General features: G+C 45.0%; 2 protein-coding genes across 6 annotated transcripts in view; both read right to left on the bottom strand.

Annotated features, from left to right (window-relative positions):
* Positions 1-320: 320 nt before the first annotated feature.
* On the bottom strand, positions 321-11,475 carry LOC117733665 (glutathione hydrolase 7). Of its 2 annotated transcripts, none has more exons than XM_034537461.1 (16): positions 11,307-11,475; positions 9,921-10,376; positions 8,961-9,187; positions 8,726-8,877; positions 8,498-8,615; positions 7,533-7,600; positions 6,954-7,027; positions 6,351-6,544; positions 6,035-6,122; positions 5,091-5,218; positions 4,891-4,979; positions 4,574-4,726; positions 2,105-2,219; positions 1,869-2,006; positions 1,632-1,731; positions 321-1,317 (listed from the first exon to the last, which is right to left on the bottom strand). In XM_034537461.1, exons 2-16 carry the CDS (start codon positions 10,132-10,134, stop codon positions 1,145-1,147), a joined length of 2,031 nt encoding a protein of 676 aa, XP_034393352.1. In that variant the 5' UTR covers positions 10,135-10,376; positions 11,307-11,475; the 3' UTR covers positions 321-1,144. The 2 variants fall into 2 exon arrangements, with proteins under 2 accessions (XP_034393352.1, XP_034393351.1); XM_034537460.1 differs by lacking the exon at positions 11,307-11,475 and adding an exon at positions 10,676-11,053.
* A 4,066-nt stretch (positions 11,476-15,541) lies between these two features.
* Positions 15,542-18,901, bottom strand: part of LOC117733502 (tumor protein p53-inducible nuclear protein 2) — a 7,968-nt gene continuing 4,608 nt past the window's right edge. For 3 of the 4 annotated variants that reach the window (XM_034537202.1, XM_034537204.1, XM_034537203.1), the window contains exons 2-4: positions 18,802-18,901; positions 17,831-18,338; positions 15,542-17,297 (exon numbers count right to left, since the gene is read on the bottom strand). The exon at positions 18,802-18,901 is cut by the window's right edge and continues 218 nt beyond it. In XM_034537202.1, coding sequence (XP_034393093.1) covers positions 17,030-17,297; positions 17,831-18,338; positions 18,802-18,901 — 876 coding nt within the window. In that variant the 3' untranslated portion in view covers positions 15,542-17,029. The remainder of the gene's footprint in view (positions 17,298-17,830; positions 18,339-18,801) is intronic. The other variant, XM_034537205.1, reaches the window with a different exon arrangement.

Genomic DNA, 18,901 nt, shown 5'->3' on the forward strand with positions numbered 1-18,901 from the left:
AAACATTTTAAGGACAATTTATTTTAGCCCGAAAAAATATTTTCTGAATTATATTGACATTAAGATTCAAATGTTTTTTTTTTGTAAAACGTTAATTTGTTGAATTTAATAAACATTTTAATGACAAAATATTTTTTTTGCCTGAAAACGTATTTTCTGAAATTAATTTTAAAAAAATGTACGCTTTTAATCCATTAATCCAACTAAAATACACACTTTAAAGTTCGATTGCCACAATGCCCCAAAATAAATGTTATTATTAAAAACAGGTTATAAATGTGCACGTACGGAGGAACAAATGGGGCCGACATTCTTCATCGTTGGGATGTGTGCAAATATTTTTTATTTCTTAGGGTCTGAACGGTGCTGATTTAAAATCAATTAAAATCAGATACAAATGCACGTGAAAACAAACAACAGGTGTGTCAATGCGTGCGCCTCAAGGTTGTCCACAGTACAGGAAACGAGCATCCACAGTCATCATATTGCACGAGTGCCCAACAACATTTGATCAGTCAGCATGGCCCCCACCGGGGTAACAGGGAGCTTCTTACTCACTATATATATATATATATATGTAATTTTATACAGCTTGACAAACGTTCATATAAAAACAGACATTACATTCAGTCCATCAGTAAATAAATCAGATTAATTCCTGTTCTAAAAACAAGTATCCCTGCGTAAGCGACAAGCTTAAAATTTAATAAATTATATATTTAAATACACATATGCGATAGTGATATTTAACCGGTGACCCGTCAAAATGTATAATTCTGCACTTTGTGTGAATAAAAGAAAATGGTGAGGGTTAAAACTTCCAGCGGCTGCACCAGACGACATCGAACAGTTACACGCCGCCGCGCGAGGGTTTGGCTCCGCCTCTCGGGTTTCTTCTAGGCAAGCGGGAGAGTTGCAAAGCTGAACATGCAAATGGTTGTGTTACTTCTCGCTCGGCGTGACGGGGGGGGGGGGGGGGGGGGGAAACGACGACACACGGACGGGACGGGACGGGGGCCGGAGGCTCGATGCCGGTGAGCTTCTGTGCGTCGGCTAAAATGATCCACGTGTCTGACTGACCATCGATCACATAGCGGCACCGCTACTTAATTATGTGTGATTATGGGGTAATATTGGGGGGGCACTAGGGCACGATGGACATAGTGAGGGCGGAGGCGTCAGCGCTGCGGGGGTCTTTCACCCCTATGATGAGGTCATTGGTCCTCCGGGTGCCCTCCACCAATGAGAGGACGTCTCTCCGCTCCACCTTGTGACCTTTGGCCTGCAGCAGCTCCACGTCTTCGTCCTGGAACTCGGCTGTGGGAGAGAGAGAGAGGGGGGGGGGGGGGGGTGAATTGAGGCGGGCGGTTCACGGACAACATTGTGGCGTCGACCTGTCAATCACCTTGTAGCCCCTCCCCTAAAGCATCCCCTGCTTTATGGTCTGTTTGACTCTAAATGACCATAATTTACTAAATGAACATCGTTCTGTATTGAAGAAGACTTGAAACTAGAGATGGAAGCCAGCGTGAACTGTTTGCAGTGTTTGCTTCACACCGATTCTTTTGGTAACTCCTCTGTTTGGAGCACAGGAAGTCCTGATACACACAAACACGTGAAGAAGAACTCACAGTCCACCAGCAGCGTGTTGGGCTGCAGGTGCGGGTGCAGGCGTCCGTACGCCAAGCTGTCGCTCATGTTCTTACGCGAAGACAGGACGTTCATCAGCACCTGTGAAGGGGGCGTAAAGCAGAATGACGACACGCACACGCACACACACACGCACACACACACACACACACACACACACACACACACACGCACACACACACGTGGAACCGTCGACGAGCGCGGCGACCACAACGAACCTGCGTGATGCCGCTGAGAGCTTTCTCTCCGTCGGAGGATCCCACGGCCACGTAAGTGCCGCACATGCCCACGGCGGGCCTCACTGCCGTGGGCATCAGGAAGGACATGGGCCTCTTCCCAGGCTGCAGGCTGTTATGCTGCACAACAACAACAACAACAACAACAACACGAGGACTCAGAGCGATGCACGGAGACGGCTATTAATGACATGAGAAGAGAGAGGATGCAGGGTTACCGGGTTCGGCAATGAGCCCGGCGTTTTGTTGGCCCAGGAGAAATCCAGGATCTGACTGTTCAGGAGGATTCCTGAAGGAGTCACGATGCCGCTGCCGAACGGTTTGTTGAGGGAGCTGAAAAGAAAAGGGAAACGTTTCCAGCTGGTTTATTCTATCGTACGACGCTCGCCTGCTATTTAATTTAATTTATTTTATCCTGCTATTTTATTTCATCCTGCTATTTTATTTATTTTATCCTGCTATTTTATTATATTCATTTATTTCACTTTATTTTATTTATTTATTTATTTTATCCTGCTATTTTATTTTATCTTGCTATTTTATTTTATCCTGCTATTTTATTATATTAATTTATTTCAATTTATTTTATTTATTTATTTTATCCTGCTATTTTATTTTATTGTACAGTTGTAAAAGATGTAAATAAATTTACCCCTGGGAATGAATAAAGTAAAGTCTAATCTAAAACTTAAAAACATCAACTTTATGACGTTTTAAAACGTGCATTCTCTCGACTCACCAGCAGGGGGCGACGACTCTATTTGCATAAAGAAGTCTATGAGAAAATGACTCACTTAGCAAAAAGGGGCGTTTATAAAATACTTTAAGCCCGTTGCAGCGATGCGTCTCCAGAGAGATGGAGGCCTCACTCAAGGTACCCGTCACTCAAGGTACCCGTCACTCAAGGTACCCGTCACTCAAGGTACCCGTCACTCAAGGTAACCGTCACTCAAGGTACCCGTCACTCAAGGTACCCGTCACTCAAGGTACCCGTCACTCAAGGTAAGGTACCCGTCACTCAAGGTACCGTCACTCAAGGTACCCATCACTCAAGGTACCGTCACTGAAGGTACCCGTCACTCAAGGTAAGGTACCCGTCACTCAAGGTACCGTCACTCAAGGTACCCATCACTCAAGGTACCGTCACTGAAGGTACCCGTCACTCAAGGTACCGTCACTCAAGGTAACCGTCACTCAAGGTACCCATCACTCAACTCAAGGTAACCGTCACTCAAGGTACCTTCACTCAAGGTAACCGTCACTCAAGGTACCCGTCACTCAACTCAAGGTAACCGTCACTCAAGGTACCTTCACTCAAGGTAACCGTCACTCAAGGTACCCGTCACTCAACTCAAGGTAACCGTCACTCAAGGTACCGTCACTCAAGGTAACCGTCACTCAAGGTACCCGTCACTCAAGGTACCCGTCACTCAAGGTACCCGTAACTCAAGGTACCGTCACTCAAGGTACCCGTCACTCAAGGTACCCGTAACTCAAGGTACCCATCACTCAAGGTACCCATCACTCAAGGTACCCGTAACTCAAGGTACCGTCACTCAAGGTACCCGTCACTCAAGGTACCCGTAACTCAAGGTACCCATCACTCAAGGTACCCATCACTCAAGGTACCGTCACTCAAGGTACCCGTCACTCAAGGTACCCGTAACTCAAGGTACCCATCACTCAAGGTACCGTCACTCAAGGTACCCGTCACTCAAGGTACCGTCACTCAAGGTACCCATCACTCAAGGTACCGTCACTGAAGGTACCCGTCACTCAAGGTACCGTCACTCAAGGTAACCGTCACTCAAGGTACCCGTCACTCAACTCAAGGTAACCGTCACTCAAGGTACCGTCACTCAAGGTAACCGTCACTCAAGGTACCCGTCACTCAAGGTACCCGTCACTCAAGGTACCCGTAACTCAAGGTACCGTCACTCAAGGTACCCGTCACTCAAGGTACCCGTAACTCAAGGTACCCATCACTCAAGGTACCCATCACTCAAGGTACCGTCACTCAAGGTACCCGTCACTCAAGGTACCGTCACTCAAGGTACCCGTCACTCAAGGTACCGTCACTCAAGGTACCCGTCACTCAAGGTACCCGTAACTCAAGGTACCGTCACTCAAGGTACCCGTCACTCAACTCAAGGTACCCGTCACTCAAGGTACCCGTCACTCAACTCAAGGTACCCGTCACTCAAGGTACCGTCACTCAAGGTACCCGTCACTCAAGGTACCGTCACTCAAGGTACCCGTCACTCAAGGTACCCGTAACTCAAGGTACCGTCACTCAAGGTACCCGTCACTCAACTCAAGGTACCCGTCACTCAAGGTACCCGTAACTCAAGGTACCGTCACTCAAGGTACCCGTCACTCAACTCAAGGTACCCGTCACTCAAGGTACCGTCACTCAAGGTACCCGTCACTCAAGGTACCCGTAACTCAAGGTACCGTCACTCAAGGTACCCGTCACTCAACTCAAGGTACCCGTCACTCAAGGTACCCGTAACTCAAGGTACCGTCACTCAAGGTACCCGTCACTCAACTCAAGGTACCCGTCACTCAAGGTACCCGTCACTCAAGGTACCCGTCACTCAACTCAAGGTACCCGTCACTCAAGGTACCGTCACTCAAGGTACCCGTCACTCAAGGTACCCGTCACTCAAGGTAAAGCGGTTTCGCACCTCATCACAGACACGATGTGGTCGTCCGGGCCCATGACCATCACCTGGGCGGCGGCGGCACCCGTCTCCAAGGTGAAAGACGGCGCGTAGTGGGCGACGGGGAAGGCCTGAGAGTCGTTGATCATCTGGCGGAGGACGGAGGCCTGGGATTTACTTGGAGAAGGGAGCAACAGAGGGGCTTATTGATTATGGATCGACATCGTATGGCCGCGGCCTCAAAGTGACCTCCTGCATATTAAATGATGCGGTTGTCCCCGCCTCTTCACATTCATCAACATGACTCCCATTGGTTTAAAACAATGTGTCAGGATCTCTACCTCAGCATCTTGGCGACGACCTCCGAGATGGAAGCGTCGTACATGGGGTCTCCCAGTCCGCTGGCGAGGGCGAGGGCTATCTTCAGCGCCTGGGGGGGGGGATGGGGGGATGGGGGAGGGGAGTGAGGCAGAGTGAACCCAGTCAGTCCCGATCGCCCCGGCCTCGCCGTGGCGTGCTCACGCGGGCCTCGTGACCTTACCTCCGCGATCCAGTGGTGGGTGCTGTTTCTGGGCACCTGGCTGGTGATGTTGTAGCCTTCCAGGATGTTGAGGGCGGCGATCAGGGCGACGCCCGCGTGCGGTGCCGGGGCCGCCATCACGTGGTGACCTTCAGAGACCCGCCGGCAAATCACACGGTGGAGAAAATGTTAAAAAGTCTGGATCGGCGAAACAACACGCGGCCGGTTTACGAGCTCATTTCAAACCCATGAAAGACGCGATTATGGTCCGGAGACGGCCGGTCGCCATGAGGCAGCTCCACCTCCACACGCGGACGCTCCGACGTGATTGGTCGATACTCAAAATTACAAACGGACACCAGAACGCTTCCGTTATATTGTCTTGTTGCCGACAGATTCTGGAACCCCAGAAATATATATGTATGTATGTATGTATGTATGTATGTATGTATGTATGTATGTATGTATATATATATATATATATATATATATGTGTATGTATATATATATATATATATATATACATACATATATATATAATATAATATAGATATATTATATCTATATATAAATATATATATATTATATAAATATATATTATATATGTATATATATTATATGTATATATAATATATATATATATCTTAAATATATATATATATATATATTATATAAATATATTATATATATATACACAGGTATAAAATATATATATATATATAAAATATATATATTTTATATAAATATATATTAAATATATATATATATATATTATATATACAGGTATAATATATATATATATATATATATATATATATTAAATATATATATTTTATATAAATATATATATATATTAAATATATATATTTTATATAAATATATATATATATTATATCTATATCTAATATATACACAGGTATAATATATATATATATCTCTCCCAGTAAAAGGTGATGTATTGGTACCTTGGTAGAGGATCTCCGCTGGCTGCTGTAACACCGTGCTGTAGTTCCCAAAGTCCTCCTCGGTGAGCACGCCGCCTCTCGCTTGCACCTGGTGAAAAGAAATGCAGAGTAATCCTCGTCCTGCACACTGTCATCACTGTTACGTTACTTATCATTATTTCTAGTTATTTGACGGTATATTAATACTCTTTTAAGTTAGGATGTGCTTGTGAAGACAATGAAGACAATGAAGTTCATGTGACTGTGAGATGAATGAACACCATCTTTTGTTAAAGTGGATCTATAAAAGACACAGTGAGAGAACGTTCTTCCTCACTGCTGATGTCATTTCCTGCGTCAGGTTTCCTCCGTAGAACTCGGACAACCCCTCGGCCGAGACGGCGTCCAAGATGGCCGCCAAGTCGAGCCGCCTGGTCAGCAGCCCGGACGGGAGAGCCTCGCCACCGGGGAGGAAGAGGTCCTGGAACGCATCCGACATGTTCAGGTCCTTCACCTTAGCCAGAGCTTCAGCTGGAGAGAGAGAGAGGGAGAGAGACAATGAGAGAGAGAGAGAAAGGGAGAGAGAGAGGGAGAGAGGGAGAGAGAGAATGAGAGAGAGAGAGAAAGGGAGAGAGAGAGGGAGAGAGAGAATGAGAGAGAGAGAGAAAGGGAGAGAGAGGGAGAGAGAGAGAGAGAGGGAGAGAGACAATGAGAGAGAGAGGGAGAGAGACAATGAGAGAGAGAGAGAGAGAGACAATGAGAGAGAGAGAGAAAGGGAGAGAGAGAGAGAGAGGGAGAGAGAGAATGAGAGAAAGAGAGAGAGACAATGAAATACAGAGAGAGAGAGAGGCAGGGAGAGAGAGAGACAATGAAATACAGAGAGAGAGATGCTAATGTTGACATGAGTCTCTTGACCACGGCGTCCTGACTCCTCACCTACCGAGGTCATGGGTCACATTGAATCCATCTCTGGCCACTTCTGCTGCCATGGCAACCACATCCTTCCACGGCATTCTGGGGAAGTCAAAAGTCATGAACGATCGTTTACTTTTTTAGAAATGTAATATATATATGTATATATATATATATATATATATTCCACAATATTGTAACACTTGAGTCTAAATGGATAATAGATCAGGTAAACAATCTGAACACGGCTATTGTGGCGAACAATAGAATTACGTAACAATATAATAGAACAATAGAATGACGTAACAATAGAATACCAATAACAATAGAATGATGTAACAATAGAATAACACAGCAATATAATGACGTAACAATATAATGACGTAACAATAGAATAACACAGCAATATAATGACGTAACAATAGAATGATGTAACAATAGAATACCATAACAATAGAATGATGTAACAATAGAATAACATAACAATAGAACAACATAACAATATAATAACAATAACAATAGAATGATGTAACAATAGAATGCCATAACAATAGAATGATGTAACAATAGAATAACATAACAATAGAATGACGTAACAATGGCGTACCTGCCGTAGAGCTGGTGGGCCTGTTGCATCCCACTGAGCATGCCCGGGACTCCCACCAGCAGGCCGGGCTGAAACACAACCACAGGAACAGGGTGCACACGTTAAACCAATAACAATAACAACAACAACAACAACAACAATAACATAGAGACGTCTTCTGGTCGCACTCAGCTGGTAGAAAACAGGATTACCACTTTGATCCGGTAACGCCGTCTTTGCTTGAGTTGAATTGATAAGCTGTGTGGATCCATCTTTAAAAACAATGGCTATCTTAACTAGTAGTAAAATAATTAAGATAAGATAAGAGGATCCTTTGTTTGTCCCGCAGCAGAGACGTTTACAGGACTTACAGCATGACAGTAATAAAAAACAAGTTAACAAGTATTATTTTAAGCGAATGAGCGATAATAAAAACAGTAAAGAATCTACAATAACTGAAATATTAAATATACAGACAGAATAACTATTACAACTATTATTGCACAGAAAATACAGTCGAGCTGAACGAAATGAAACGGCCGATTACACAGCCCAAAAATACAAAGATTAAAAAATGATTTCATTTTTATTATTTAAACGGTAATTACAATTCAAGTGTAACCCTTTTTTTTTTTTTTTTAAAAAGGCATGGTTGGTATTTCTTCTGCTGGAAGCTAAAAACCAGCTCTCGTCCAATGAGAGGAGCGGTTAGCCTCCGACTCGTCACCACTGACAGCTCGTCGCTTCAGGCCCCGCCCCCATGAACGTAAACAACCGACGGGTTTATTACACACTTCCTTAACTGCCCTTTGGAGAAGATTAACAACCTAAAAAAAGCATCACGTGACGCAACAAATAAATGGGTCAAAAACTTTAAAAAAGGAAATAAAAAATCTACGTCATATTAGAATTGAACAAACGCTATCTGATATGCGGTCTAAGTGTAAACACCAGAACAACAAAGGAAAACCAAACCAAGGCCTCACGTCCAGCTGGAGTCTGGCCTGCAGCATCTCCTCGTTGAGGGCGGACGGCGCCGTCTCTCTGAAGTCGATGACCCTCGTCTCGTTCTTGCGGATGTCGTGCACCAACATCACGCCGCCGCTGAAAACACGAGAGCAGAGCGCCGAGCGTTCAGCGGCTTTCGGTTCTTCGAGAGGAAGTCCGGTCAAGGGGGGGGAAGGGGGGTGGGGGGGGATTCACGTCCGACTCACCCGCCGATGCCGGACGTGTGCGGGTGGACGATTCCCAGGCAGAGGGCGGCGGCGATGGCGGCGTCCACGCTGGAGCCCTGTTTACCGAGGACGGCGAAGCCCAGGGACGTGCAGTGGGCCGCGTCCGTCACCACCGCGCCCTGGTTGAAGATCTGGAGGCAGGAGAACACAGAGCTGGAGATGAACTGAGGACGCACACACACACACACACACACACACACACACACACACCTACCTGGGGGTCCCCGAAGTAGATCTGCATGATGAGGGCGACCGTGACCCCGGTGGCGAAGGTGAGGCATGCCGTGATGATGACCGTCAGTCCGTCCCTCTGGCAGGCGCAGTCCTCCTTAAAGGGGTCTCTGGAGGTCTCGCGCAGGGACGCGACCTCGTGGCTGGCCAGGTCCGAGGCCGAGGACGGGATGCGCTGGAGGCGGCCCGGCTTCATGAACCCGTCGGGGTCTGGGGTCGTGACAACGTGCACGAGGGGGGGGGGAGAGAACAAAACGAATGGGTGAAAAGTGCTTTACAAATAAAATGCATTGTTATTATTTATTGTTGTTGTTATTATCTCGCTGTGGTGCAAAGTGAGCGAGCGCTTCCTCTAATTCTATTCTATGAAATATTTAAAATACTCATTTGACTGCTTTCCACGGTCTTAAAAACATCAGTGTTATTTTGGGATTAATAATATTGTAAAATACTGTAAATGTGACTTTTTTAAAATCTAATTTTATATCTATTAACCCTTCATAAACATGGGCATCAAATATACACAAAAACAAAGTCAACCCAGGTGTGTGTGTGTGTGTGTGTGTGACGCAACACCCGTCTTCTACAAACGTGGCCTTCGTTTTTAACCCGACTGCACACACACACACACACACACACACACACACACACACACTTGGGTGTGTATCAATCCAACCATGAGAAATGTTGTTTTTTCAGATTAGACTTGAAGATCTGGCGATAAGACAACCCAGAAACCTATAGAAGACATTAAATATAGTATTTTAAGGTCTCACAAGCGCGTTGGTTTGTTTGTTTTTGTTGACAAAGCTGTTTTTGTGTGTGCGTGTGTGTCATCGTGGCTATAAAAAAAAAACCACGACCGAGGAGGTTTTTAAAGTACCTTCACGAGGTGTTTAAGTGCAGTAGCAGTTGCGCAACACTTCTACAGGCGTCGACTCACCTGCGTCTTGCTCGCTCAGGACGCCGTCGTCCTCTTTGCGTGGCTTCGGCGTGTTCTCCCCGGCGGCGCCGTCGTGCTCCGGCAGCCGGGGGAAGCTGGTGATGCTCATGTAGTCCACGGGGGAGAAGGCGCCGCTCCCCAGGGTCGTCTCCGGGTTGGCGGCTTTGTCCGGCGCCGGGCGCCCGACCACCGTGTCGGGCGCAGAGCTGTGCATGGCGACGCGTCGACCCCGGTGCTTATCGGTATCTTTATCTCCGGTAGGGGGCGCGGGGGCACTCGGGACACGATATCCACATCTCCAGTTACACCTGTGTTATTGTCGGGGAGAGAAATCCCTGGATGCTCCTTTAAAAAATGCCCCTTCTACTTCCTGCAGGTGTGTATATTCTTCAGCTCTGAAGGTGAAGATGAAGGTGGTGATGATGCAGTTTCCCCGGTCATGTTGTGGGCCGCCACCTGCAGCAGAGACATTTTAAAGATATTAGTTATTTACGCCGCGTGACGTACAACGTGCCGCTTCCGTCTCTTTATGGCGCAGAAAATATTTACACGTTACGTTGAAAAATATGAATATAACATCAGATTAATGTTGATGTTATATTATAATAATTACATTATGATGAAAATACGAAATAATTATAGTAATAAAAAAAAGCATTATTGCCGTTTTAAAAACCACCAAATCACAGAGCCAACCGCCGGAGCGCGAGCGGTTTTCTCCGTTAATGACGTAACGAACGGTTAGTTTCACTCACCGGTGTGTTGACATACGCGTCGTTAAATAAAAACAATCATCCTCGACGGTGTCGGTGTCGGTGTTGTGTTTTAACATGGCAGGTAAAAAATAATTAAAAAAAAGGGGGAAGGATGCGCGCGGCTCTTCCGGTGTTACGGTTTAACAGGCGACCGTGTTTAACGGGGTACCTTCAGCCGAACGCGTGAACGAGAACACGCAGCTGCCCTCGTGAATGCCGCATCGTTTAACTATTCAATGCAATGTAAAAACCCTCTCATATACATCGTATATAAATATATATACATACATTTAAAAATAATGATTTAACAATGCGGCATTAACGAGGACAGCTACGTTTCCGTTCGGCCGAAAGCCTTCAGTTAACACGGTCGCCCGTCAGAGCGTAACACCGGTCACCGTTGACCACAGAACGCGACGGCGAGCGAGGGGGGGGAAGTTGGTCTGACGTTGCGCAGATCAGCGAAAAAACCGGTAGAAGACGGTTGAAATGCGAGCGCGCACCCCCGAAGACTCGGATCAACGTGACGTTATTTTTAAACGTACAACTCACGAAAGATTACATTATTACAATAGACATTATCCACGGAGAAAAAATAGTAATGGCCGCGCGTCGGCAATGTCAGACTTACTTCGCTCGTCGTTAAATCGCCACCAACCGTCGAAAGGCCGAAATCAGTGCCGGCTGCACACAGGCGCTTCAAGGAGAACGGGTTTCAATGGCGATGAAACTCCTCCGACGGCCTTCCCGAGTCTCTCTCTCTCTGCTAAGTATGTTAGTATGTTAATTACAGGTGAAGCGGCCAGACAGGTCACGACAGGTCTGCTCCGATTACACAGATTACACACCCTCGGCCACTCCCACGTTATATTTTCTTGTCAATCCACTTTGCTGGAAAGTGTCACCTGCTCCCGGACCTCACCTGAGGTCCCTCCCTGGGAGCCTTGTTTTATTTCATTGTTAAAGATCATTATCACCAATTATAACCAATTAAATTGTCAGCGAGAAGCAGATATAATGGACGTTCCCCCATTCAAATCAATGGGGCAGCATGGGCACGGCGGCAGCCATTTCTTTTTAGCCATCGCCACCGTTGTAGCGGGCGAACTTCCGCGTGAGGATTTGCAATAAAAGACTCAAACGAAGAATGCAGTAGGTACTATAGAAGTGTAGGGTAAATTATTTAAAAAAAATAATCAATGTTTCTTATGTTGTGTGGGATGAAAGCATTGTGGAATTAGCCATGGAGCTAGCTGACTCGACAGCCGTTCTCAAAGCATGTCGCTATCACCACGCGATCCACAACTTTGTTTGGCTCATTTTTCTGCAACCAGCGCGGCGTGATTATCAGGCTACCCGGGCTAAAGTTAACCAGGTAGGTGAAACTCCCTTTTCATGCAACACTGGTTCTAGTGGGCCGGGCAGTCATCCAGTTCAGCCGCCCCGGAACATGCATGCTGTAAACTCAACTTGGACCACACCCACGCCATGACGTGCCACTCTGGCACGGGAGTGGATGGAAAGTGTGGCCTCCGTCAGTCAAGAGCCAGGCCGTTGGACTCGGATCAACCCTGTCGTCATGTATTTATTTATATATATATATATATATATATATATATATATATATATATATATATATATATATGTGCTGTGATGTACAGAGCATCCGGAAAGTATTCACAGCGCTTCACTTTTTCCACATGTTGTTATGTTACAGCCTTATTCCAAAATGGATTAAATTCATTATTTTCCTCAACATTCTACACACAACAACCCATAATGCCAAAGTGAAAACTGTTTTTTGCATCTATTAAAAATCTATTAAAAATAAAGAACGGAAACATAACATGTACATAAGTATTCACAGCCTTTGCCATGACACTCAACATGTAGCTCAGGTGCATCCTGTTTCCACTGATCATCCTCGAGATGTTTCTACAACTTGATTGGGGTCCACTTGTGCTAAATTCAGTTGATTGGACATGATTTAGAAAGGCACACACCTGTATGTATAAGGTACCACAGCATATCAGAGCATAAACCAAGCCATGAAGTCCAAGGAATTATCCGTAGACCTCCGAGACAGAATTGTATCGAGGCACAGATCTGGTGAAGGGTACAGAACAATGTCTGCAGCATTGAAAGTCCCAATGAGCACAGTGGCCTCCATCATCTGGAAATGGAAGAAGTTTGGAACCACCAGGACTCTTCTTAGAGTTGGACCCCCAGCCAACTGAGCGATCAGGGAGAAGGGCCTCAGTCAGGGAGGTGACCAGGAACCCGATGGTCACTCTGACAGAGCTCCAGTGTTGTTCTATGAAGAGAGGAGAACCTTCCAGAAGGACAACCATCTCTGCAGCACTCCACAAATCAGGCCTGTTTGGTAGAGTGGCCAGACGGAAGCCACTCCTCAGTAAAAAGCACATGACAGCTCACCTGAAGGACTCTCAGACCATGAGAAACAACATTCTCTGGTCTGATGAAACAAAGATTGAACTCTTTGGCCTGAATGCCAAGCGTCATGTCTGGAGGAGACCAGGCACGGCTCCTCACCTGGCCAATACCATCCCTACAGTGGAGCATGGTGGTGGCAGCATCATGCTGTGGGGATGTTCTTCAGCAGGAGGAACTGGGAGACTAGTCAGGATTGAGGGAAAGATGAATGCAGCAATGTACAGAGACATCCTGGATGAAAACATGCTCCAGAGCGCTCTGGAGCTCCGACTGGGCCGACGGGTCATCTTCCAACAGGACAACGACCCGAAGATAACAAAGGACTCTGTGAATGTCCTGGAGAGGCCCAGCCAGAGCCCGGACTTGAACCCCATTGAACATCTCTGGCTGTGCACCGACGCTGCCCATCCAACCTGATGGAACTTGAGAGGTTCTGCAAAGAAGAATGGGAGAAGCTGCCCCGAAATAGGTGTGCCGAGCCTGTGGAGTCATACCCAAGAAGACTTGAGGCTGTAATTGCTGCCACAGTTTTCACTTTGTCATTATGGGTTGTTGTGTGTAGAATGTTGAGGAAAATAATGAATTCAATGTGGAAAAAGTGAAGCTCTGTGAATACTTTCCGGATGCACTGTACATTGTATTTACAGTGACAATTCCTGTATTTCAAACTTAATCACAGCTCCCCTCGTTTATCATATACACCAACTATTTACCGCACATATTTTATTATAATGTCTCAGTTCTGTTTTTCTCATAACTTTTTTTTATGTCTGTATAGATTTTTATTCTAAAATGTAAGAACTGTAAATAAAAATATATATTTCTTGATTCTATTATTATTATTATTATTAATAACTTAAACTACTATAGTGCATGTTAAACTTTCTCTTGACCAGCCACCACTTAGAAATAATGCTTAATGCATCAGTAATAATGATCAAATAATACAATAATGTAACACTGACTCGGGGCATTGAGTACTTTAACTATTAAATATTGATATCACATTTTCCTGATCATTATTTATTTTAATATATATTTCCATTGTGGTACTTTTACCTGAGCAAAGGATCCAGAATGCAGCCTTAATATTAAAATAATGACACAAGATTCAGGTGTTAACCTGAGTATTTATTGTTTCTTTTCTTTTGTTCTTTCTGGGCGGGTACCTGTGTTTTCTGAATGGACGCTGGAAATAAAAACCAAAACATAGTAGTAGTGAAAGGCACAATCACCACACTGTAGATATCAGATACACCACATTTTGTCTATATATTTCATTTTTTTATTATTATGTGACGTGTTTTTAAGCTGCCATCATTTCATAAAACAGATGAAACATTCAGCGCCTCTCTTTCAAACTGGGAATAACTAAATGGGAAAATACAAGCATGTTCTATAGTTGTTTTTCTTTACATACATTTTATTTTATATATATATACATATATATATATATATATATATATCCCTGTCCACATACAGGCGTCCTCTCCCCGTCGCTGCACGACCTTTCACCCCAAAACCAAAAATCACAACAAGAAAGAAAGGAATAAAACTGAGGCAGACAGGACGTGGTTGTGGTGGTCTTCACATTGTGTTTTGTGCGCACGCACACACACACGCACACACACACGCACACACACACACGCACACACATTCAGCTGCCATCTCTCAGTATCAGCCTGTTTTCACACTCTATGAACGACTTTACGACAGAATATTAACCTCAAACACAATCAGTTAGAATAGTGAGGAATTCTGTGTGTGTGTGTGTGTGTGTGTGTGTGTGTGTGTGTGTGTGTGTGTGTGTGTGTGTGTGTGTTCGACCCATCACCTCAGATCTCCTGCACAATTCAGAGGAATCGACAGGACACATAATAGTCACCTTTAAACAGAATAAATTCATAATTATATAATAAATTAACAGATATTAAAGGGAACAGTTCAACCCAAAATAATAATAAAAAAAAAGGTTTTGCTCTTACTTGTCTCTCTCTCTTTCTATATATATATATATACTGTATATTTATATAAATATATATATTAATGTAGATTGTTTTGGGGGAAGTTAACTGGACTATATGTCGCTCTACTGAAAATGGCACAACAGGTAAGATTGAAAAATGTATTTCTGGTCAACTGTCCCTTTAAGAGATTATTGAATAAAACAGAATATTGTCGTTGGCAAGAATTAAAACTAAAAGGGGTAAAATAATGCATTTCTCCTATCTGGATAATCTAAACGAGACATTTTGTTATATTTTCCACACGATCTGACTTGAACCCTCCAGGCGAACACAATTTAAAACACACACACTATGTAATATATAATATTAAAACCACATTCTGCGTCCACAGCGCTGTGCTCAGGGAAACCTCTGGATGGCTGTTTTTTTATTTATTTATTATTTATTATTCACGGTGCAATCTAAAAAAAAAAACTAAAAAAGAAACTGCATTCGAAGGGCAACGACGTGCACGTGTTGGCCCACCGGAGACGTTATCAAATGTTTCTGTAATATTTACAAGAGGGAATAAATCACCATTATTCATGTTGTTGTTGTTTTTTTTAAGAGTTTTTTGTTTTTGCGTTTAATGTGTCGGTGTACACTTTCTCACACACAATTTGAATCAAAACATCACAAAAGAAGAAAAATAAATAAAATAAAAACAAGCTCACGGCACGCCGCTAAAACTTTGACTCACAACTTACATCCACGTCTCAAATAATTTACAAGCGTTAGTCAGCACCATTGTTTACTATTGTTGTTGAATACATATCCGTAAGGAGGGGGCGGTAACGGGGTTGCACCTGCACCACCTCATGCAAGAGGATGTCCTGAATGTGTCCAATGGGGGGGGGGGAGGACCGCTATTGGTCAGGCTGTTGGAGGCTCCGCCCCTTTTCTCCTCAGGGACCTTTTCAACCAAAATGTACAAATAAAAGGACGGACTTTCCTTTTTTTCTTTTGGTGTTCAACATGGATAACGTAAGATCTCAGCTCACACGCACACACACACACACACACACACACACACACACACTTTACGTCTATGTGATCGTCATGCCGTGTGAGCGATCTTCTCTTTTTGCTATTTTTGTTGGCTTTAAAAGCCAGAAGTGTAGTTTCTCCTGGTGGAACAGAGAGAGAGAGAGAGACTATATAATATAAGTGTCACAGGAACAGAATGGGAGTATAACAGGCGTTCCCATTCTAATCGAATGAGTGACGACTTTCCACGACTCGGTTCCTGCCACCAGAGTAGCATGAAAGCATGATGGAAGTAGCCCGCCGCCCGTGGAGAAGCTAGCTCGCTAACTAGCCGGCCTGTTTTTAATAATGATGTCTGTTTCTGAATTAAAACAAAAAGAAAGTGAGACACTCGGTTGTTTACGAAGGGTTGCCTCATCTCCGTCTCCATGGTTACCGTCGGAAAACGTCTTAAAGTACACGCGGTTTATTTAAATTGTTCAAAAATGTAAAACTTCATGATTGAATTAATAAATAATAATAAAAAGAAACATGCCTTGGGGAAGAGTGAAATGAAACATAATACTTCACTAAGAATGCTAAACTTGTCGTGGTTTTTCAGACATTATTCTTTCTAAGTATAACCTTTTTTTGTAGTTTTTTTCTTGTTTGGATACTGCAATGGACAACAAGTATTTAAACGGTCGACACAGACCTCCTCAGAGCGCTTGGTTCACAACAGGGCATCAAACCACCGGGAGGGACCCAAAAGAAAAGCTACGGGTCTACTGGTATCTGAGTGTACTTTTGAATATAATGTGCAGAAATTAAAGCAGAAACAAAATTGCCAGGAGTGAATACATTTAATCTGGCGTGGAGGTGCCGACGCTCTGCTAATGCCCTCGGTGTGAACGACGCCCCCTAGAGTTCAGTGGCAGATGTTGCGCTTGCTGGGCTGGTGGAGGAAGGTGTTCCGGGCGTGGCCCGCGTGGCGAGGGACCTGCTCCCTGGTGCGGTTTTGCCGTTGGATGCGGTTGCGGCCCAGGTGGCGTCGCTCCATGCGGGCTTTGCCGCGCTGGACCCGGGCCACCTGGGTGACCTTGGCCAGAGCTCCAGCCTGGGCGGCTGCTCCACGGCTCACCCTGGTGGGCACGGTGCCGCGGGTGGCGGGGGCGGAGGCTGGTTCTGCCACCCTGCTGCGAAGGGAGATAACATTTTTTATATATATATTAATATATATATCCAAACATTTTTATTTATATATATATTTATATATATATATAAATATATTTATATATATATATAAATATATATATATATCCATCCATCCATCCATCCATCCATCCATCCATATATATAAATATATATATATATATAAATATATATATATATCCAAACATTTTTATATATTATATATATATATAAATATATTTTTATATATATATATATATATATATATATATATTTATATATATAAATATATATATATATATATATATATATATATATTTATAAATATATATATATATATTTATAAATATATATATATATATTTATAAATATAAATATATATATATATATAAATATATATACATATATATATATAAATATATTTATATTTATATATATATATATAAATATAAATATATTTATATATCTATTTCTATATACAAAAAGCTGGTGACTGTGTGAAGGTCAAAGGGCAGCCACCATTAGAGAGTGTCCTCACCTCACGCTGCCTGCCAGGCTGACCATGCTCTCCTCTCCCACCACGGACAGGTTGACGGTGGAGACCATGGAGAAGCTGCTCGGGGAGACGTACACGGACATGCTGGGGTGCTCGATGAGCAGGTCCTCCATCGGGCTGGCCTCCGCCGTGGCGCCCTCTGCAGTGAAACAGGGGGGAGGGGTGACAAACCAGCTCTCATCCATGCAGCCTCTCCCGCGACCCCCCCCGCACTCACTCCCGGAGCCGGGGGACACCGACGGGGTGCAGGAGGGCGTGGGCAGCCCGGCCCGTCTCGGCGGGGTCACCGCGCCCGAGAGCGACGCGCTCGGGCGAAACGAGGGGTCCGACGGCGCCGCCCGGCCCCGGTGCGTCCTGCGGCGCTTGTGAGGCGGGTGGGGGGACACCGGGGCCGGGCAGTCGGTCCTCGTGCGTGTGACGTGAGGATTCGATTGGTTGCTATCTGGGAGGGATTGTGCACTCGCCGGGGGTCCCGTCACAGCCTCAGACCCTTCGTGGGACGAGACGGCCGATAGAGATAAAGACGGGCGTGGATGCAAACGTGGGAGGTTAAAGAAAAAAGAAAAAGCCATGCGGGTTGAAAGGGGGGGGGTTATTTTAAGGGATCACATACGCACGCGCACACATACCAGTGTGGGGGGGGGGGGGTGTCAAATAGATCAGGAGAGGAAGAAGGTGGGGGGGGAGGGAGGGGGGGGGGGGGGGGGGTAAGGAAACACAGAACATAAAAGAGTCACATCATTAGTTGTGTTGACCCGTTAATTATGTCATAATGTTCTGCCTGAGGATCCTCACGTCGTAGGAGATCCACGTTCACAGAGAACCGGGTTCTGAGAGCACCTCGCCCCCCCCCCCCCCCCCCCCCCCCCCCCCCCATCACCCCCGTCAGCACCTCGAATGTTAGTCGCTGTCATGCGAGAGGATCAGCCCTCCGTCAGCGGTGTGAGACTCACCAGGCAGGTTGACGAGCAGCCACCCCTCCTCGTCGGCCTCCGTCACGCAGGGCTTGGGTCCCTTCAGCTCCGCCGCCACCTCCTCCACCTCCCCGAACAG

Source organism: Cyclopterus lumpus, chromosome 7 (genome assembly GCF_009769545.1).
Source record: "Cyclopterus lumpus isolate fCycLum1 chromosome 7, fCycLum1.pri, whole genome shotgun sequence".
NCBI classification, from domain to species: domain Eukaryota; kingdom Metazoa; phylum Chordata; class Actinopteri; order Perciformes; family Cyclopteridae; genus Cyclopterus; species Cyclopterus lumpus.

What these genes read in the sequence shown, in the direction of transcription:
- LOC117733665 (XM_034537461.1), bottom strand. Translation starts at nt 10,134, where the DNA reads ATGCACAGCTCTGCGCCCGACACGGTGGTCGGGCGCCCGGCGCCGGAC. An exon ending in CACATCGTGTCTGTGATGAG is followed by an intron (nt 2,220 to 4,573) that starts GTGCGAAACCGC and finishes TTTTCTTTTCAG; the next exon opens with CTCCCTCAACAAACCGTTCG. An exon ending in CTCTCAGCGGCATCACGCAG is followed by an intron (nt 1,732 to 1,868) that starts GTTCGTTGTGGT and finishes CCCCCTTCACAG; the next exon opens with GTGCTGATGAACGTCCTGTC.